The sequence below is a fragment of the Pezoporus occidentalis genome, unplaced genomic scaffold, assembly GCF_034315485.1.
Source record: "Pezoporus occidentalis ecotype Australia unplaced genomic scaffold, CSIRO_AGI_Poc_V1 ctg1, whole genome shotgun sequence".
Lineage (NCBI taxonomy): Eukaryota > Metazoa > Chordata > Aves > Psittaciformes > Psittacidae > Pezoporus > Pezoporus occidentalis.
In genome coordinates, this window is record NW_026912778.1 from 705,861 (window position 1) to 725,958 (window position 20,098).

At 37.4% G+C, this 20,098-nt stretch overlaps 1 protein-coding gene across 1 annotated transcript in view; it reads right to left on the bottom strand.

Annotated features, from left to right (window-relative positions):
* Positions 1-20,098, bottom strand: part of PDGFC (platelet derived growth factor C) — a 129,257-nt gene that overhangs the window by 53,949 nt on the left and 55,210 nt on the right. The window contains exon 2 of the mRNA XM_062607472.1: positions 647-842. Coding sequence (XP_062463456.1) covers positions 647-842 — 196 coding nt within the window. The remainder of the gene's footprint in view (positions 1-646; positions 843-20,098) is intronic.

The following is a 20,098-nucleotide window of genomic DNA, read 5'->3' on the forward strand; positions in this document are numbered from 1 at the left end:
AGTTACAAAGCCTCCAGCTGTGAGTCATAAAAAGGAAACACAGATTCCACAGGTCCTACAGAAACCCACACCAGCAACTGAGCAGACAGAATATTAAATTATTGAAGTCCAAAAAAATAACAATACCATTCAAGAACGTCAATTAATGCCATAAGTGCTGTTTTTCATAGAAAACTGAGAACTTGACCATTAAAGGCCATTAAAATATTGTACAGCAGGGTGGTTGGTTTTTTTGAACAGGGATGTAGTACTTTGTGTCGTGACCTGAATTTCACTTCAGGTATCTTGCTTACCCAAATCTTCCCTGTAAAAATCAGACACTCATTCCTCAAACATTCTGTCAAGAGTACTTTTCCAGATGTCAAAACTTTTGAGTGAGGTATTTAATATTTCACTTTTTTTGTATCATGAAAGATCTGTGGTGTAGATACTCTATGCAGAAGGAAAAATGTGAGGATCCCAAAGCTTTCAATCATTAAATCCTTCTCTAGCACTGCAAAACAAAGTCATAAACCAATACTTTAAAAGATACATTTTAAAAATATATTGACACACAGGTGTCATTTTTGCAAAACTCAAGCAACACTTTTGTTCCATCCCCCACACCTCTCTTCAGATTTTTTAAGTTAAAGGAAAAGTAACTTACTTGCAAATGTCATCTTCTGGGTCCTCAAGCCCAAATCTTTCATCAAAAGTAAGCTGTATCCATACATTTTCATCTACTGCTACTAATCTCCATACTAGTACAGTGTTACGTGGGTATGTGTGAGGAAACTTGGGGCTGTGAATACTTCCATTAGTAGTCACAGTAATTATCTTCTCATGCTGAGGATCCTGCACCCCTATAGTAAAGACAGAAAACAGATGCATCAATACTCATTTCTTCTTTTCCTAAAGTGTTCGCACAGATAAGGACAGTTTTGTTTTGCTTTTCTTCACCTTGCAAGAAATTTCTGCTTGGAAAATCTGTATAGCAACAATCCAAAAGTGGTATTACTTTGCTGGCTAAATGTTATTCAGACCCAAGCCTCAAATGCTGTTCAGAAAACAGAACAGAAGTTCAACTGGAGATAAAAGCAATGTGACTGTAAACACCGGAATCCTCACAGAAGCCCAGCAGCCCAAGGGACTACGTCATGCAGATTCAGTTATTACTGAAGACTGCACAGAAATCACATGAGGATACAGGGAGAGGTCTGCTCTCACCTACCACAAACAGGATGGTCCAAATTTGTCTCTTGTTAATGGAGACTGCCCCATATATATTGAGTCTGGTGATAAGGATTTTGATGACTGACTCCTTCCTGAAGGTTGTGTCATAACAATGTTATCCCAGTACAGGAAAAGAAACTGGGACATGCTTGGGATACTTAGAAAGTCACCAAGTATAAGAAATTAGATGTTTACTGACAAGTCTCAACCAAGGGCATTCTTCAAATTTCTTCACAGCATTGTTAGGCTAAACATATGTAAAATTAAATTAATGTTTTACAATGCAGCAGCAAACGAATCCAGAAGAAATAAGCCAACAACATTTGATTTTTTAAAGCACACAGTAACACTTGAAACCCCTGAAAAGGTGGTTTCTCTTCAGGCACAATAACTTCAGCTATTATGCCTGAAGTCTTTCTTTGTAGACTTATGAAGTCTACATTAGCCTTTCAAAACTCTTCAGGTTATGAATTCATAACTATAAGGAGTTACCAAAAAGAAAGGACTTCTTTGGTGAGTAGGAGCTGTGCCTTTCAGAGCCCCAACCACTCTCTTCCATGAACAACTCAAGGAACCTCATTCTCAAGCACACAATATTTACATTCAGCAGCTGCAATTAGTTTATATTGGGTATTTAGCTGCAAAAACCAAGCACTGACCTAATCTGGATACATTTTAACATTGTGACATACAATGATGAGATCTCTAGACTGTAAAATTTAATTCCATAAGCACATCAAATGAATAAAAGCCTCTTTATGCTACAGCACACGACTTTTATTATCTTTGGCTTTTTCTAAAAACCTGTATAGTGTCAGTTTGACATTACAGTCAGTAAATCACAGGAATTCTCAGAGTTTCCTATTAATAACTTTAGTAACCAAATAAGTTTGCAGTTTTGTACTGGGCAGTTATTAGTATTTTGTTTTCACAGAATCATAGAATGGTTTGGGCTGGAAGGAATCTTAAAGATCATCCAGTTCCAACCTCCCTGTCATGGGCAGGGTCAGCTCCCTAGATCAGGTCGTTCAAAGTCCTGTCCAAACTGGCCTTGAACAGTTCAGGGATGGGGCATCTGCAACTTCTCTGGGCAACCTGTTGCAATGTCTTACCACCCTCACAGTAAAATACTTCTTCCTAATATCTAATCTAAATCTAGCCTCTTTTCATTTAAAACCATTCCCCCTTGCCCTATCACAACATGCCCTTGTAAAAAGTCCCTCTCCAGCCTTCTTGTAGGCCCTGTTTTCAGGTATTCATAGCCTTTTTCAGTTAGATACTTCATCTTATTTTTGTGATTGTTTTATACCTAGCATTATGATGAACATTCATCTGAAGCTATGTAAAACTATATATGCCCCAGTCTACAATGAAAATACACACTGCAATTGTACCTTATTATAGCTACATGTAAAGGCTGACAGCTAAATGAATGTAGTGCAAGAAAAGAGGGCCACAGAAACAGCATTGCTATTTTAAAAGAATTAATCTATACTTAAATATAATTTAAAGTCTGACAGATTTTTGCCTTCTACTCTTTTGGACTTGTGCCTTCTACTTGTGGCATGAAAATGGTAGATTTTCTTTTAAGCAGAATTGCTGCTTATATAAAACTGATGGAGTGTGGTCTTGCCAGTATCCACACACTGCTGCAGAGGCCTGACTGCATTGTGTACAAGTAAGAGAGGACAGCATGCAGTAATAAGAAAAAAAGTACACGTGCCAAAAGGCACAAAACCAGGATTCTTAATTTAGACACTTCATTGGGTTTTTGTTAGCTGAGTCACAAGCATTTTTCTATAATGTATAGTATGTCAACTGAGAGCTGCGTGCTAAACACAGGAGCCAACAATAATAGAAATGACTTTCCCAGAGATTAGTACACCAAAATGTTATTTCCAAAGTATGCGAAGGTCCACCATTTCAGACAAACATGTCAAAGTGTGGTGCCTGACCACACTATATTCAGTGGTTCATTTTCTCTTTAAAAGTACACACAGGATTATAAATCATGTTATGTTTCACAACATATTAAGAAAGTATTTTCTTTGTATCATCAGGACAATGATAATAGCACTGCAAGTAAGGACTGTCCAGGCATATCAAATGAGAAGTCAAAAAAGGAAAAAGGGGCAAAGGAAAGAGAAAGCATGTGGCAAACTAGTGAACAGAAGTTGTGGCATCTCCAGCACCTTCAGCTCCTCCATTTGTAAAGGAAAAATATCTATCTACTTTAGCATATAACAGTGTTCCATGAACATATCAAATTCCCACACACATCACTTGCTCCATTTCAAATATTTGCTCTTGCACAGTGGAATTTCTTCTCTTATAAAAGAATTATTTTGTATGACTACAAAGCAAAGTAATTGCCATCACTAGATAATGAAGCTTGTTATTTCTCTTCAGATAAGCTGCAATAATCCTTTTAACTGTTCAACATCAATTATACCACTGTACCCCAAAAAGCTAGCTTTTTCCTGCTGAGTTCATGCACGTTCTGAAGATTTCTCTTGAGTAAACTGTGTGAAGAGCACAGCAACCCGAAAGCAGCTGAGACCACAGTCTCTATCCTTTGCAATTCCTGGCTTTATTTTAGGGGTAAATCAGTCCAAGTTACACTGAAAAGGGAGCAACAGGTTCAGCCAGATTTACAGCGGTCAGCTGTGTAACTCCAAAGCTATATGCACTGCTGCTGTGATCTGTCTGCCTTTCTATTAACAACCATCCTTCTCAACCTCCCTCCAAAAAAAAACAGAAGAAAAAAAAAAGATCATTACTGCACAAACAGCATTGAACAACCCTGAAGAATCAGTTTCGGCAAGGACTGAGGCAGGCAAAGCACCATATCAGCCAGGGGATAACAATACCACACAAGGGAAATGGGGACAGACCAGGACCAAACAACGTATTTGAATGTTCATTTAAAAGTTTCAACAGAAGATGGGCAACTGAGGTCATCCGCAGGATGAAGGCCTGGAAACAGGGCACGCTTGATGGGGAAAATCCTTAGGCTGACCCAGGGATGCGACACGGTCATGCTTATTAGGAAAGGACAGCACAAGCTTAACATAGCCTGAAGTTGAAGAATGAGTCGCCACAGTTGTCTTTGATGTAGTACAAGATGCTATCACCAGATTTATATATCTATCAATGTAAAAAGTCTGCCCCTGAAAACTGCAAGATTCCAGGCATTCTGAAAGCACAGCAGTGACTAGCCCTTCCACCAATATGGTAACACAGATGAAAAACCATGGTATCACCAAACAGATCAGCAGATGCCACTGTAAACTGAAATTAAACCCACCGACTAGACAAGCTCATTCCTGCCTACTTCAAAGTAGGTCTCCTTCCCCATGGGCACAACACATTTCACAAAGATCAGCACTGACACTTTCTGACACTTTTTAAATATAGCAAATACCTCTTTCTTAGTACATCTACATAATCACTACATTTTAGCGAGGGTCATGGGTAAAACTCAGACAAATCACAGTTCAGGAGACAAAGAGCTGCAGAAGAGAGGAACACCACAGGTGGAGACATGGCCTCAACATCAATTCACTTAAAAAGGCTGATTTACTTAAGAGGTTGCACAGCACTGGTAAATTTGATTTTTAAAACTTTTTACTAAACCTACACGAATTTTACAACAGGACAAGATGAGAATGCTGCTAATCATGCACTGCTAATATATTATTTGGTTCATTTCATTCAATAGCTCTTAATGAACTTTTAGGCCTTCAGAAACTACATTAGCTCATGTGTGTCTACCACTGGTTTAAAAAAAATATTCAAACATAAGAAAAGTTTCAACTCTAAATATTTACCGATTAATATTAGAGCTTTTCAAGCTATACAGTAATGTTGAAGGATGTAGACATCCTCTGCTTTAGAACTCAGGGAAAAAAGGTGACAGTAACTAGCTGTTCATCACCACAGAACTTCAGAGGGAAGCAGGTTTTTTTAATTAATCAAAAGGATTTCCCGACAACATTCCCATATAATTTTTACAACACCCCACATATGTACAGAAGAAATTCATTGTAGAAGAAATGATTTGAAATGTGACATAACTGCCAATTCTTCCTCTTTCACTAACTTTCAAAAAGCGGTAAGTTTACTTTTGAAAGGCATACAGGGGTATGTCTTTCCATCCTCTGTCACCAGTTCAGCTGCCTCCAGGCAATTCTTTACTATGTAACAGTCAAAATGAAATTTAACTCTTACTGGTGCAAAGGAAAAGTCAGGAAATCATCTCTTATTGGCAGAAAATTGAAAACAAATAGCTCTGTTCAGTATTGTTTGCATATAAAATGGGGATCACGGCAAAGCCACTTAAAATCATACAAACACTGCTTTCAAGAAACCTCTGGAGGCTTGCAGTCCCAGCTCACGCCTGGGTTACAATTCCTGCTCACACCACAGCTGGTCACTGCTTGAGGCTTGGCATTTTTTAGCCAATACTCAGCCCCTCGTACGAATGGAAACTCCACAATGCCTTGGGATAACCTGCTCTAGTGCTGTACTATCCCCCAAGTTAACATGCTTTTCCTAACATCCAATTTGAACCTCTCAAGCTGCAATTTCTATCCATGGGTTTGGGGGTTTGTTTTTACACTCTTTGCCTCTACCATGAAGAGTTTAACTTGATCACTCCCACAAACTGCTCTTCAGGCAACTGGGGGTCTGCTATTAGACTGCCCCAGAGCCGTCACTTCCCCAGATAAAGCAAGCCCAGCCTCCTCACGCTCCACTCACCGCCTGCCACCACTAAGATGCTGAGCCTTCAAAAGACTGGCCATCCAGCCAATTTTCAACTTACCTAACAAGTAGTTTGTTCTTCCCAACTATTGTGCTTCAAGTACCACAAGAAATGCTTTTGAAGCACTCAGGGTTTGTTTTCATCATCCACTTTTCAAGTAGTGAGAAAACTTCATACAGGCTTACTATATCTCCTAAGATACGTTTCCTAAGTGCTACAGTTTGTGGCTTTTTGGAGTTGTATCTCTGAGACACATCTAGCTGCCTGTGGGTTTTCCATTTTAAGTTGCTTCTATGCTTTCATATAGCTACATGTCTGAAATCCTGACATGGTTCTTTAGGTGTTAGTAAAAAAATACAGAGAAATGCACATACCCATTGCACACGCACACAATATACACATATGACCTGCCAGCTACTGCAGAATTCAACTTCTAACTAGAAATCTTTTAATTTACACCAGTACTTGTTACCTAAATCAGCAAATGTAACAAGTACAGCATATAAAGTATTATATGGATGTAAAGTAACAAAGTAGAAACATGTAGGAGAACTATTACATCTTGCTTAGATTACTCCTCCCTCTGACACACTTACCTCACACACTTTGAAAGGTACATTAAACAATTCCAGTTCACACAATTCAATAAAAATGTACAGAGGATTGCCTTTGTTTTTTTAAACCCCTACAATGTAACCTGTTATTTTTTTCTACAGTTACTATTTTGAGTTCAAACTTGTACTGTTACCTTAGGCACTGAATATCATACAGCTTTTAACTGCTGGCTAAAGGTCTTTCTGCTGAACCTATGTAAAGAGCATTATGCGAAGGACTGTACACTGATGAAGTGAGCAGAGAAGCAAGAGCTTTCTAATCGATCTTCAGGAATGCTCGGTTTTGGCAGTTGTCCCGACAGGGAAGGACAAAGGAAGAAAAAGAAAGCGAGGGGGGGGGGGAGAAAAAGAAAGACATCATTGGAGAACAGAGCATGAACTGTAGAAACAGATTTAATAAAGTTTCCAAACAGCTGCATGACTTAACGTCTTGCAGAAGATAATCATGACTAATCATACACTAACAAACCTTCTTTGATTCCAAATAGCATCAAGAAACAAAAATGAGTTTATACTTCTACTTTACAAGTTTATACTTTATAACCTTCAAGCATTCTGCCAGCACTTTGCCTAGTCCTCTGGCTTCTGCTCAAAGAGGATGGCAATTAAACGGGAGGTTTTGTGCACAGTGAATCTTCTTGCTATAAAAGTAACCTCTATTGAGATCTGTTTTCAGACCAGACTCTTTTGGAAGGCAGTCCTGGTCCTCAACCTCTCAATATCTTTTAAAACTTAGATAAATACTACATTTTAGCCAAGACAAAGAATTCCTTTTGCTAAATGTTAGATGAGGTAACCTTTTGGTGTTATCACATGCTCTAAGATCTAATTTTTTGAGAGTATTTCAACAGGCATTTATTCCAATGTCCACAGGTAAAGTCTTGGCTGCACTGGAATCAATATTAAAGCTCCTGCTGACTTGACTATGAAAGGAATTCTATCTATATTGAATATATAAAGCAGTTGGAATAATTATTTGATGATGGATTGATAATGATATCATCTGCTTTTTTCAGCCATGTGCCAATTATCCTGAAATAAACAGGATGATTAGTATGTTGCATATTAATAAATATACATTCCATTACTTAAAAAATAACTAAGAGCTCTGCAATACAACAATTAGCAGTTAACCTTACTATAGAAATACCCTTTTATGGATAAAATAAGTATCAAGTTGGTCCTTTTGATAACATTTTTTCATATTTTTTCTTGCCTCAGGTTTTTTTTCCTAATAACAGTATTATACTGTAAGTAACCATCACATAACATACAGGCTCTAGTCAGCAACTGCTCCCTATCTCCCTCCTCTTCCATTAAACTTCAAGCTTGAGTGACCTGTGTCATCTCAGACAGAAAAGGCTTTACTTAAGGAAAAAAATCCAACCAAAACTATTTAGATATTAAATAAATTAATTTAGAATCACGAGTTGTTCTGGAGGTGCAAATAATGAGGCAAGGACATAACATTTCTAATACAGAGTGCTGTGGAAGTTTTATATGCACTAAATTACAGTTAATTCTAGTGAGAATAGAATTATTTGTAGGTGCACTGCTATACAGAAATGCCAAAGAATTGATAACTGTAAGAGCATACATATTTAAAAGATTTCAGACTAGAAACTCCTTGCCAAATACAAACAGAATAAATCACTGAGAAACTAATCTGATTTCACACCTGTACTTTGTTAGCAAGAAGAAAAGACATCAGGCTACCACTGATGCATGAAATTTTAATTTTTTCATGCTATTGTCTGAAGAATATTTTTCAATAGAAGAATAATTCTTATTCTCTACTTTTCATTACTCATACATGGTTTGGATAATATCTGAGCATTTGACTCTCATCTATACGCCATTACTGTATTAGACAGATACAGCAGAAGAATCATTCAAAGTTCACCAGCTAGGATGAATGAGATAGAAATAAAAATACCTGTTGCATGTACAGCAAAAGAACAGTTATTTCTTTTTTATTTTCCTTCATTTTAAGTGATTTACAATTCATTTACATTTACAGTATGGTCTCTACAGCCCAAAGAAGTATCTGGAACTGTGATGACAGAAAAAAACGTAACAAAATGTGTAACTACTGTGGGTTTTATTCCTGAGGGTGGAAGGATGTGGGGAAAAAGAATGGAAAGAGGGGAAGGAGAAAAAAGAAGAAAAGGAAAAACCCACCATTCTGAGTGAATCACTCCCCTTGTCTTTTCAAGGGCTGGCAGACAGCAAACAGCTCCATGATCAATAGTATCAAGAGCAGACAACATATTATTGATGTTTTCTGTATCCTATTCCCTCTTCCCCTGCAGAAGGGAGGTTTTACATATCCTGCACTCACAAAATTATATGAATAGATACTGAAAAGCTGAAACAAAGCCTAACAGTATACAGCAATGGATGTATTTTCCAGGTGTATCTTGTAGAAGACCAGAACAGCAGGAGGTTCAGTCTTATTTAAAAATGAAGTAAAATCAATAGCCCACAGGGATAGTGAAGCTCAGAAAGGGACAGGCTTTTGAAAGTTTACTTATCCAAGTTTTAACAAACACATGACTAAAGTGGTCTGGGACAAAAAGAATTGGAAGTCTCCTTGGAAAAGTACAACTTACTATACATGAAAAAAGTTGTCAGTAGAAAAGGCCTGCTGTAAGATTTAATGGTGAGAGAGACCAGGAAGCAAGAACAAACATTAAACCAGGAAAAGGGTCACCCAGCTGGAGATATTTATACCTGCTAGGAGATAACAAACTTATCTCCTTTATAAAGACAAAAAAAAAAATAAAAAATATGTGTTTGGGTGGAAAAAAGTGACTATTTTCAAACATGTAATCTTTCCAGTTCTTCTCCTACTCAAATAGGAGTTGTGTTGTTTGGGGATTTTTTTCCTACAGGAAACTTATTTAGCAAAGCTTTGAAGAAACTTAATGAAATTCTTAAATGTAAACAAACAGTAACAAATTACAGCTAAAAATAGTATCTGAGGCAATAACAGAAACCCAAGTAAATGTGAAAAACATCGCATATAAATGCTCAAACCCAGCACTTGCAATTTGTTTTCAATTTTTTTATGGCAGCACTTACAAGCTAAATCCAAAATCAGCTTTGTTAGTCCTAGAGACCACACACATGCCCACACGCTATCAGTCAGCCTGTCTTGAAAGACTGTACATACCCACCAAGGTAGGGACAGGGAAACAGACCAGTATTACCCTGATTTTCCAGACTATGCATAGCACAGAGCGGTTACAACTGCAAGAAGGTAACTTTAACAAAACCATGAAATGAACCTGGATCGCTTTTCACCTCACTTAAAAGCATTAGTCTCAATGCCATCTCTTAAATCCTGCTTGTATCTCATTTTTTAATACTAGCTATGACTCCTCGCGTTTAAATACACGTGATTCGTGTCCTTTAGAGAAAAATTCTTTAAAACCTGACCCATTTGAAAATTCCACTTCTTGAGCTTAAGTCAGACTTCGCTGAAAAGCAAGGAGTAATGCTATTACACCCCTTTTCTTTATGGTTCCTTCAGTTTATCTTGTGCAGCACTTGTTACGAGCAGATACTAGTGAACAGTTGGGAAAAAGATTATGGTCCATGCAGTATTAAGTCTGAATAAATAGACTCTATGGATATGGTATGTATTAAACAGCTACAACTCATTTTAGATATTATTCACAATGAAAAATATAACCTTGTCCTGATCACGTTTCCAGAGGCAGGAAAGCAAAAACAACAAACCCAACACTACCTTTAGAAACACCAGTCCTGAAATGTCTGGGTTTGCTTTTCCATGGTTTTGCTATTTGTGTGGATTTTATTTTTTTAATTCTTCACAAAGTAGAGAACTATTCAAATATTTAAGATGACCACCAGTCATATTTTAAGTTCTGAAAAGAAAGGGGTCTTTTTCAAGACAATTTTGAAAAGCATTACTGCTTAGCTATATGAAAATATAACTCTGGTTAACATTTTTAGCCAGAAAATTATAGTGATGAATTTATGTAAGAGAAGGCATAAAAGAAAACCAAAGATTTAAGGGGTTTGCACACTACAATTGATGCGTGACTACACACAGGTAGGGCTAGTTTTAACTACTGAGCAAACAACTGTAACAACGAACTCAATGTGGCATTCAGTTCACTGTAGCAGATTACTATAGTTTGTGCCAGACTCTGGTACAGAAATGACACAGCAACTGGAAACTCTAAAAGCAGCTTAAAGCTGCCTCAGGCTTGCATTACGTATACAGAAAATGCACCTCCAGCATATCTTTATGTAAAAAAGGCAAGAGAAACAAAGTACTATAAAGAAATCATTTGGCACCTGTTTTATGTATTTCCTGAACTGGACTACACTATACTTCTGAATTCAGAGACAAAGAAAACATTACATTTTTAATATCCATTAGAGCAAAAAAGATTTTAGCTGATGCTAGCCCGCTAAAACAAAGCTTTTGGATGAATAAAATGCCTTCATCTCATTAAAACTTGATTGCTAGAAGATGATTTGGCAGGAAGTGGTCATGCAATATCAATACTGATCTGCAGAAATGAATACAATGCAACTGTTATTGAACTGGAAGAACTTCAAGCAGACAGAACTAAGTACAAAATCAAACTTGAAACACTCATTTCTAGTGTCTTTGCATGGAAGATCAAATCATGCAAGACTTTAGAAAAGTACTTTTCCAGAAAAGGATTTGCAAGTCTAGAAGCAATTCAGAAAGGAAGCACAAGTCCATCACAAAAGACATTCTATCTTTCTGCAAGGAGAAAACAACTAGGTTTTGTATAGTTTAAAAATGTCATATGGAGGAATAATAATTCTCTCGGCTCCTTCTGTTAACCTGCATCTCTGATCCTGTTGCGTTATTAAACTCAGTAGTACATGAATACAAGGATACTTTTATAGACAGACCACAATGAGAAGCAATCAATATTTAGATGAACTGATGGATGAGAATTTTCTTAGCATAGGAGATTTCTAGCTTCAGTGAGAGAACTCTTGCCATTCTAACTTCAGCTAACTAAAATAATGTCATTTTCAGTTAATTACAAGTGGTACAAGCCTACCTAATCTTTCAGCCTTATTCACACCAAAGACTTCATGAAGTCAGATGAACAATCTTCTTATGTTTGTACAACATTTATCCTTTCTCTACCCTGCCCTATTTTTCCTAAGATGGACCATAAAGGCATGCTAAGCAGCAATAAGAGACCTATGTCCCACAGCATGTGCAATGCAGTAGTACATAATGGGTTCAAACCTAAACAGTGGAAGTTCAGGTTAGATATAAGGAAGAAGTTCTTTACTGTGAGGGTGGTGATGCACTGGAATGGGTTGCCCAAAGAAGCTGTAAATGCTTCATCCCTGGCAGTGTTTAGGGCCAGACTGGATGGATTCTTAGGTGACATTGTTTAGTGCAAGGTGTCCCTGCCATGGCAAGGGGGTTGGAACTAGATGATCTTAAGGTCCTTTCCAACCCAAAAGTAAAACTGCTCTCAGAAGACCCTTTTGTTAATCTATTATAGCAGGTGTCCTTGAGTAGGACTAATAGCAGGGCCCTGGGAACCATCACAGTCACAAATTATGCCATTTCCCATACGAAGCTCAAGCTTTTATCACTAGATCTTCTGACATTTTATTTGGCCTACCTTTAATATCAAAATCTTCTTCTACAATTATGTTTAACTCAAGATGAAGAAGCCTTACATGGGATCGTCTGAAAAACACTCTGCAGTTGTAAAATAAAAAGTGAGATTTGAAATTCTTAAGTCACTCCACTATTCCTAGTTTCAGGTAAGTTTCCCATTAGTCAACTTTTTTAAACTACCCTGTTTAAAACTGTCTGTGCTGTTCCAAGGTTTTGCAATCCTGTACAGTGATACATTCTTTCAACATAATTTGCTCAATCACAGCACTGCATCAAAAGCTACAGTCAGTTTGAAATCCAACATGCCAGCTATGCTGCTTTCCACAACAGTGTCATCCTCAGTGGTATTCAGGATCATGTGTAAGTAACAGATCAGTGTTCAGCCATATCTGTCACTTTACTTTTTTTTTAAACTTTAACCCTTGACACACCACCCATGAGATTCTTGAGCATTGCTCAAATTCTTTGGAAAACACACATGGGCGTATGTGATAGTTGGGAGAAATCAATGGTTAAACTGCATTTTGTACAATTCCCCTGAACTTCTGGAGAACAAGCAAACAGCATAAAATGAAATAAGCCCCTCAACGGCACGAGTTGATGACTGCCCCGAGGGGACAGTCATTGAGACAACATCATTTAAGAACAAATAGTGAGACACATCTCAGTAGTGCTCTCTTGTCCCATATGGATATTGGAAGCCCACCTGCCCATCAATAAATACAAGCTGCTTCACTGATAATTTATCCTACGTCAGCTATAAGCTTGGTCAAGATATCTGGTGAAAAACACTTTCCAGTCTTTTCACACACTTTTCAGGTGTTTTGGATCACTGTTATGGCTGAGTCTGTATCTTCACTTGAACCCCGTGCGGTGGAAGGTAGAATTAATAATTTCACAGGCACAGAACTACACTTGTTAACTGCAGTCTGGACAAGTTGAATTCAAAGTTCACTTCCTATTGCCTGAGTCTCAAGATAAGGAAGAAATCAAAACACAGGACTCTTTATTAAGCCAAGTTACATTTGGAATCATTACAGAATTACTTGAGTGTTAATCTCCATGCTGCAATCATAAAAGAGAATGATATCCTTTAAAATAGAAGAAAAGCGTAGCAATTTCAATGAGTTGAAATTGTGCCTTATATTAAGGCACAGCATTTTTCCATGGTATAGCAGCAGCTTACTATACAGCAGAGAACAGCTTTTATAAGTAACTACCTCTTGATGAACATTTCATTTCTAATTTTATGCCTAAGAATTCCAATGTATTCCAACATAAGGCATTTATCAACCGTTTCAACACTAATAGGTGAAGCTGGCAATTTAATTGCAAACCAAACAAGATAGGAACATCAAGCCCTCAAGCTTATGCTGTCATGTAAATTAGAATGAACAAAACAATTAATATATGAATAATCTAATCCAGTGCCACAATTAATGGTGTGTTTGGATCGCTTGGTGATAAATGGTGTAATAGTTAAACATGCCTATCTGAAGCACATGATGGCTGAAGAAGAAAGTAAATATTTCTCATATCTAATCAGTTCCACTCTGCAGAATTTCAGCAATACCAGTGATCATCCATGATTATGTTTACGTACTCCACCATAGCACTGTGTATAGAATTCTATATACACAGAATATTTAAGATGAAACTGAAAGTTGTTAATTCAGTGCTTATTAGGATTTCTAGCCAAGTGGTCTTAATTCCAGGCACCTTAGCTGCAGCCTATTTTATGAAAATCTTGCACTATTAGAAAAAAAGGCCCAAAGTGCTACAGAGGCTGTTTGAAACTGAAAGGTTGAAGTTAAGATTATAATATGCCACAGGTAAAGTATTATCAGCACATCAAAGCCCTACTGATGTAAAGAAATATGAAGTGCTGGATGCCAAATGTTGACTGCCTCCACTGTGAAGCTGAGTAAGAGAGAACAGATTCCTTACTGAAAACCAACTGAGAACATGTTGTGTTGTTTGGGGGTTAGTTTCTTGGTTTGTTTTTTTTTTTTTTTGGGGGGGGGGGATAGAAGGGTTGGTGGTCTTGTTAGTTTTGTTGTTGTTTTTTAATACAGCCTATTAACATTTCTTAAAGATTTCAGGTATTAACTATAGTGAACAGCCTTGGTCTTCTGCAAAAGCACACAAGTTAAATAATGTCCATGGTAAACCTGTCTTGGTGACTGGCGAGTTCACTGTTTGAGGACTCCTTTACTGACCAGATCTGAATGAAGGAATTGTTTTGGCTCTCACTGGTTGCAATTTAAATAAACACAATCTGTTTGTGTAGTGACAGAATGATGGGGTTAGCTGCTGACAACAATATTCTCTCAGAAGATTATTTTAAAATATGGGCATTACATGTAATTTTCCTAAGAATGCTCAGGAAAAAAAAAAAAAAAATCAAACAAGGTTCAGAGTAATTTTTTAAATCTAGAAGATGTCTGAAGCTCACACTGTTTAAGTGTAGGTCTTCAGCAAGCCTTAGGGCATGAGAAGATGAAGAGCAGAAAGAGGAGGAGGAGGATTGGTATTTCATGGTATTATCCATTTACACAGAACTGAATGTTACTGAAACAGTTGATTTCACTGCAAGTAGCTGGACTTGTGCTTCCTTTCTGAATTGGAGCATATTTTTTATGTATCTCTGTAGTGAGAAAAGTTTTCAAAACAGTGTTCAAGTTGAGGTGTCACTCTTACAAGAAGAAAGGCTGAAGAAACATTTCTCTTCAAAAACAGGACTTCTTTTTTTAAAAACTTGCAAATAAAGGCTTGGTAACAGATACACACCCCTTCATATGGTACTAACTTTACTTTGGTTTCCAATCTCATTTCCATCAAAGTGTTATTTTAGAGAGAATTAAAGTTCACGCCATCCCTGGCAGTGCTCAAGGCCAGGCTGGACAGAGTCTTGGGTGACATGGTCTACTGTGAGGCGTCCCAGCCCATGGCAAGAGGGCTGGAACTAGATGATCTTAAGGTCCTTTCCAACCCTAACTATCCTGTGATTCTATTAAAATTAGTGAGACCAACTCTTTATGGACTATGCTGCAGTAAGACACACATGCTGACACACCAAGAACTGATATTTTTTACTATTATTAGAATCTATGAAGTAGAAAAAAATCCCTGCATACACAACTTCCATCTAAACTATTTTAACATGTAGAACAGAAAACAGAATGAGTTGACATGCATCCATATACAATATATTCATTGAAAAACCGATAAAAAATCCTTAGGCTTTTCCATCAATTGAGAATATTTGTTACTTCACAGTTCAGCAGAAATAGCTCTGTGGTTTGTGAAGTTTTTTTCAGATTTCACTCTGTGGTTTGCAATAAAAAAATCTTTTTGGAATAGAATCTCACGCTAATCTTTTCAATTTTTATGGCATGTCTAATTACTGCTAAGTGCTCTTCTGGAAGTAACGTCAAATCTACTTGTCAGATCCAGCGAATTCACAGCTAAAGTGAAAATGAGAAAATAATTAAAAAGAAAAACAACAAAATAAAGTCAGCATCTCATTTTGAAGTGGTCACATCTGATGAAGGTTAAAGTGATCCCATACTCTCAGCTCATGGGAATGCAGATCTGCTGCTGGAAGAGTCTTGTTTTCCCAAATTGGAAGAGGAGAGCAGAAACAGTTTCTGATATCTCTGAAGACCAGCTGCAGACCTAAAACTAATAAAGATGAAAGTATTTGTGCCCACTTCAGAAGAGATGAATGCGAAATATATCAAATATCAGAGGCATACATGAAATCAACAATGCTAACAGCCATGTTAAAATGAGTCCATACTATTAGAATAATCAACAACAGAAAAAAACAAAAAAACAAAAAAACAATCAAAACCAACTAAGGGTAAAAAATTAAAATGTGCCAGATTCAGACTGGCACATTCCCCAGGATTTTTCAAATTACAACCCAGGGATATCCTCAGATCAACATTAACCAATCTAATTATTCCACTATCTCGGTGTGGAAGCAATTTGCTACAGTTCTGCAGGGACTTTGAGAGACTCTAAATGGACTTCAAGAGTGACAAAAAGAACAAGTAAGGATGTCACCACCAGGAACCCAAGTGATTCCATTCATCACATACATGGAAAGAGTCCTCCCTGCCTCCTGCAAGTTTAATTTCCCATTTGCACCATCATTTTACCAGGGTTTACTGCACCTCTGAGAGTCCCAATGGTGGGGCCCTTCCCTAGTGTGAGGGAAGTGAGTCCACCTGGCAGTGCTGCTGGTGCTGCTTTCTCACGTCATCTTTATTAGGGTCAAGCCTGGCACCAGTTGCACCAGGGGACTTCTGCCTTTACAGTCGTTCTCATGTCTCTGTGGTACGCACACCATCAGAAAGCCAATAATATTCTGGTCAATATTGTCCTTTCCATACACTTCTAAAAAGCAATTTGTTTAAGTTTGCTGGTCAAAGGGGAGTGAACAGAACATTGTTTATACAGGTATTTGTTCGCCCAGGCACAGAGCAAATCGGCTATTCTGGGTGCAGTTGTCCTCAATTACATCCTAATCGTCTAATGTATTAAAAGAATGGTACTTAACTGTGAGATAACTGACAGAAGATAAGTATATATTAGGGCATTTCTGACATTCGCTGTACTGACAGGACTTCCTTTGGAAGACTTTCCACAAGCACTGTAAGTTTCCACAAGGGTCTGCATTTGTACTTTGTCCAGTGTTGCTTATTATCCTCACTACTGCTAAAGAAGGATCTAGGAAAATGTTAAGCAAAAGCCCAATCAAAATAAAGTAACCTCTGCAAAGTACAAATAGTATAGATTAATAAAGGGGCCAGAAGCACATTTTCTTTTTTTTTTTGACAATTTTTCATATACAACTCTCTCCACCCCCAAAAGTCGGAAAATTGGGTTCCATTCCATTTTCTGGTATATCCTGCAGACAACAGTAAAACTGTTTTATCAATTTGCAAAAACACTTGCTTTCCTTGAGAGTGCTGTTAAAATTCAAGCCGATAACAAACTCACCCCCTTACTCAGAGACATACACACCACTCTACCAGCACATACCCCTCAAGTTCTAATGCATGGTGCAGGACCGAGTAAGAAGTCAGCAAACCCAGACATACACTTACAGCTCACACCAAAGGTGTTCATTCACACAATATTCTCAGACTCACTGAAGGCATTTAGTTATACCTGATCTGCTTTCCCATTCTAATAATTCCCTTCACAGGGCAACTTCTTTTCCCGTTAGTGCTACTGGAAAATAACATCACCTAAATACTGAGCAGCATCGATACTTACAAGAAATACCCAATTAAACAGCCCAGAGACTTGTTTAATTCATCTCCTAAAGCTTTAACTTTTACAGTTACTGTAAGAAGAGGAGAGAGAAGAGAGAAAAAAAAAAATTCCTTGGGTTATAAATTTTATATTAATATTTATTCAAATTCTTGTTACAAGCCAAAATAATAGTGTCTTGATGTGAAAAGGCAAGAGTTAAAATAACAAGTTTAAGGGCATTCTGTGTAAATATAAATGAAAAAAAAGCAACTTATGATAAATACTTGCTGTGTCTATCTAGTCATGGAGATAAATTCTGAAAGGTGATGAGAACCATCCCCTTTTTCAACAGAGCATGTAATTATCTTTTCACCAGGCTCATGTTACCAACCAGTCTGGGCTAGACGATCAGTCTTAGATTGCTAACATAACAAAATCTTACACCTTTAATACAATGGAATTTATCCTCAGCCAAAGCAAAAAATTAACTTAAAACATTTAACGACCTCCAAAGCTCAAGAAAACCCATTAAACAGCTTTTAAGTGCACTAAAAAGTTCAGCATTAAAGTTTAGATTTTACTAGTACCGAAACATCACACCACCAGAAATTCATTAAATCTTGCATTATTTATTATTACTAACATCATTATTACAGGGGTGAGGGCAGGTAGTTACTTGCTTTTCTCTCTCCCCTTTAAATTCAGAGTACTTGTACCATTATTAATACCTGGATGTTTAAATTAGCCATAGTCATTTGATGACACAGTCTACTGGAATCCTTCTCATCTGCTCTTTCCCTCTTTTATTCCATGTACATTACAGCTGGTAACATGGATGAAATCCAGATGTTATGTAAACCAGCTGCAAATATGTGCTGCTGTATCTAAGCCTACAGTGCTTTTATTCATGCACAGAAAATGCTTATCCTGTCAATGGCTGTGAGATCAGTTCACTGAATTGTCAGCTGCTATGCCTCATTAACGAAAGTCAAAAGAACCCCCAGCCAAACCCAGCTCTTGAATTAAATTTGGATACCAGCTGGCTATCAAGTTATTCGTTTAATGACAGAATGTAATATTTTGTGTATCAGTTTTGTGTGGGGTTTTGCATATTTTTCCTACAAATTCATTATTCATTGCATTGTATTTTTTCATTCTGGTCCATACATACATAACAGCACTATATAAGAGCTGGTGATCTGTTCTCTCCTGACGCGCAAAGTCTTAGCTACATCTGCAGTCCTACTTTATTTATGAAAAAGCCTTTTATTAATGAAAAGCCCTAATTTTTCTCACATTCCATTGCTTTAACACAGAACCACATTAACATTGAGTTAAAAACTAAACTGGCAAGTTCTGAAATGATCCTGTTAAACCTGATATATTTGACAGTCTATATCCAGACAGTAAAAAACTATTCCAATTTTTTCTCCACACTCACACACAAAATGATACTCTCTGTTGCCATCAAAGATGATGGAAGAAAAACATTTCCACTTTAGATTAAGCAATTTCATCTTGAAAGGCACTATGGAATCCTCCTTTTAACTACCTACACTGCTGTCCAATTTTAATCATTAGTCATCATACAAGACTTGTTCCCAGTACTGGTGCCTTTGCAAGGAAAAGTGGGTTAGCAACCAGTAAACATTTTCTGCCATATATGATGCAGAACCCAGCAAGTTACTTTGCCCAAATTAAGCGATATTCCTTTTATTTACATATAACCATATACATACACACATATGCATATAAAAAAAAACACAAAAAGATATTCTATGCATAATTCTCAATAATCATGTTTGTGAGAATGCCTGTGGGGATCTACTGTGTCCTGGGAAAAGCACCCAGTTCTGCCTAAATTTTAGCTGAGGAAAGATGACCTACCTGCCTACAGCATGCTTCGATCCAGGGCAAATTCTGAGCAAGTTATCATGTGGGGACTCTTCGTATCACAACAGCAGCTAGCTGCCCAACTCGGTATCACCAGTTCCCTTTTTTTTACTGGGGGATGGTCTTGCACTATTTTAGCAGAAGCTGCTGAGCCCTGTCTGACCCAGCTGAATAATAAAGGTGTGAGCATGAATGCAAAGAACAGCAAACCTCAGTATGAGGCTGAAGAGAAGCTCTGAATACTCAGGATTGGTGTAAGATTTCAGGAAGAAAATACTGAAGGTGTTTCTACAAATGGAGTACTACAGTATCCACTACTAAATGACTAAGATCAGACAGAACATCAAAGAACATTGTCTTGGGTACATATCTATCCCCTGATTAATAGGGATGTAAGAAAAAATAAATGCTCCCTGTAAGTTAAGATGTATAATGTATCACAAAGGAGAAAGAGGCTGACAGTGCAGCACTGACACAGCCAGGGTAATAGCCACCTACAGTTTCCAGTTTCCACAGGTCTCCACGCAGTAGGACTGTGCAAGGAACACAGATGTAATTTGTCTCAGGTTATTTTTTTTTTCCTCTATGAGACCATAACTTCACTGGGTTTGTTTGGGTTTGCAGCAGTCAACTGCAAAGATTTTCAACTGGGAAAACTATTCCATGGATATCGAGGGTTTTCAATTT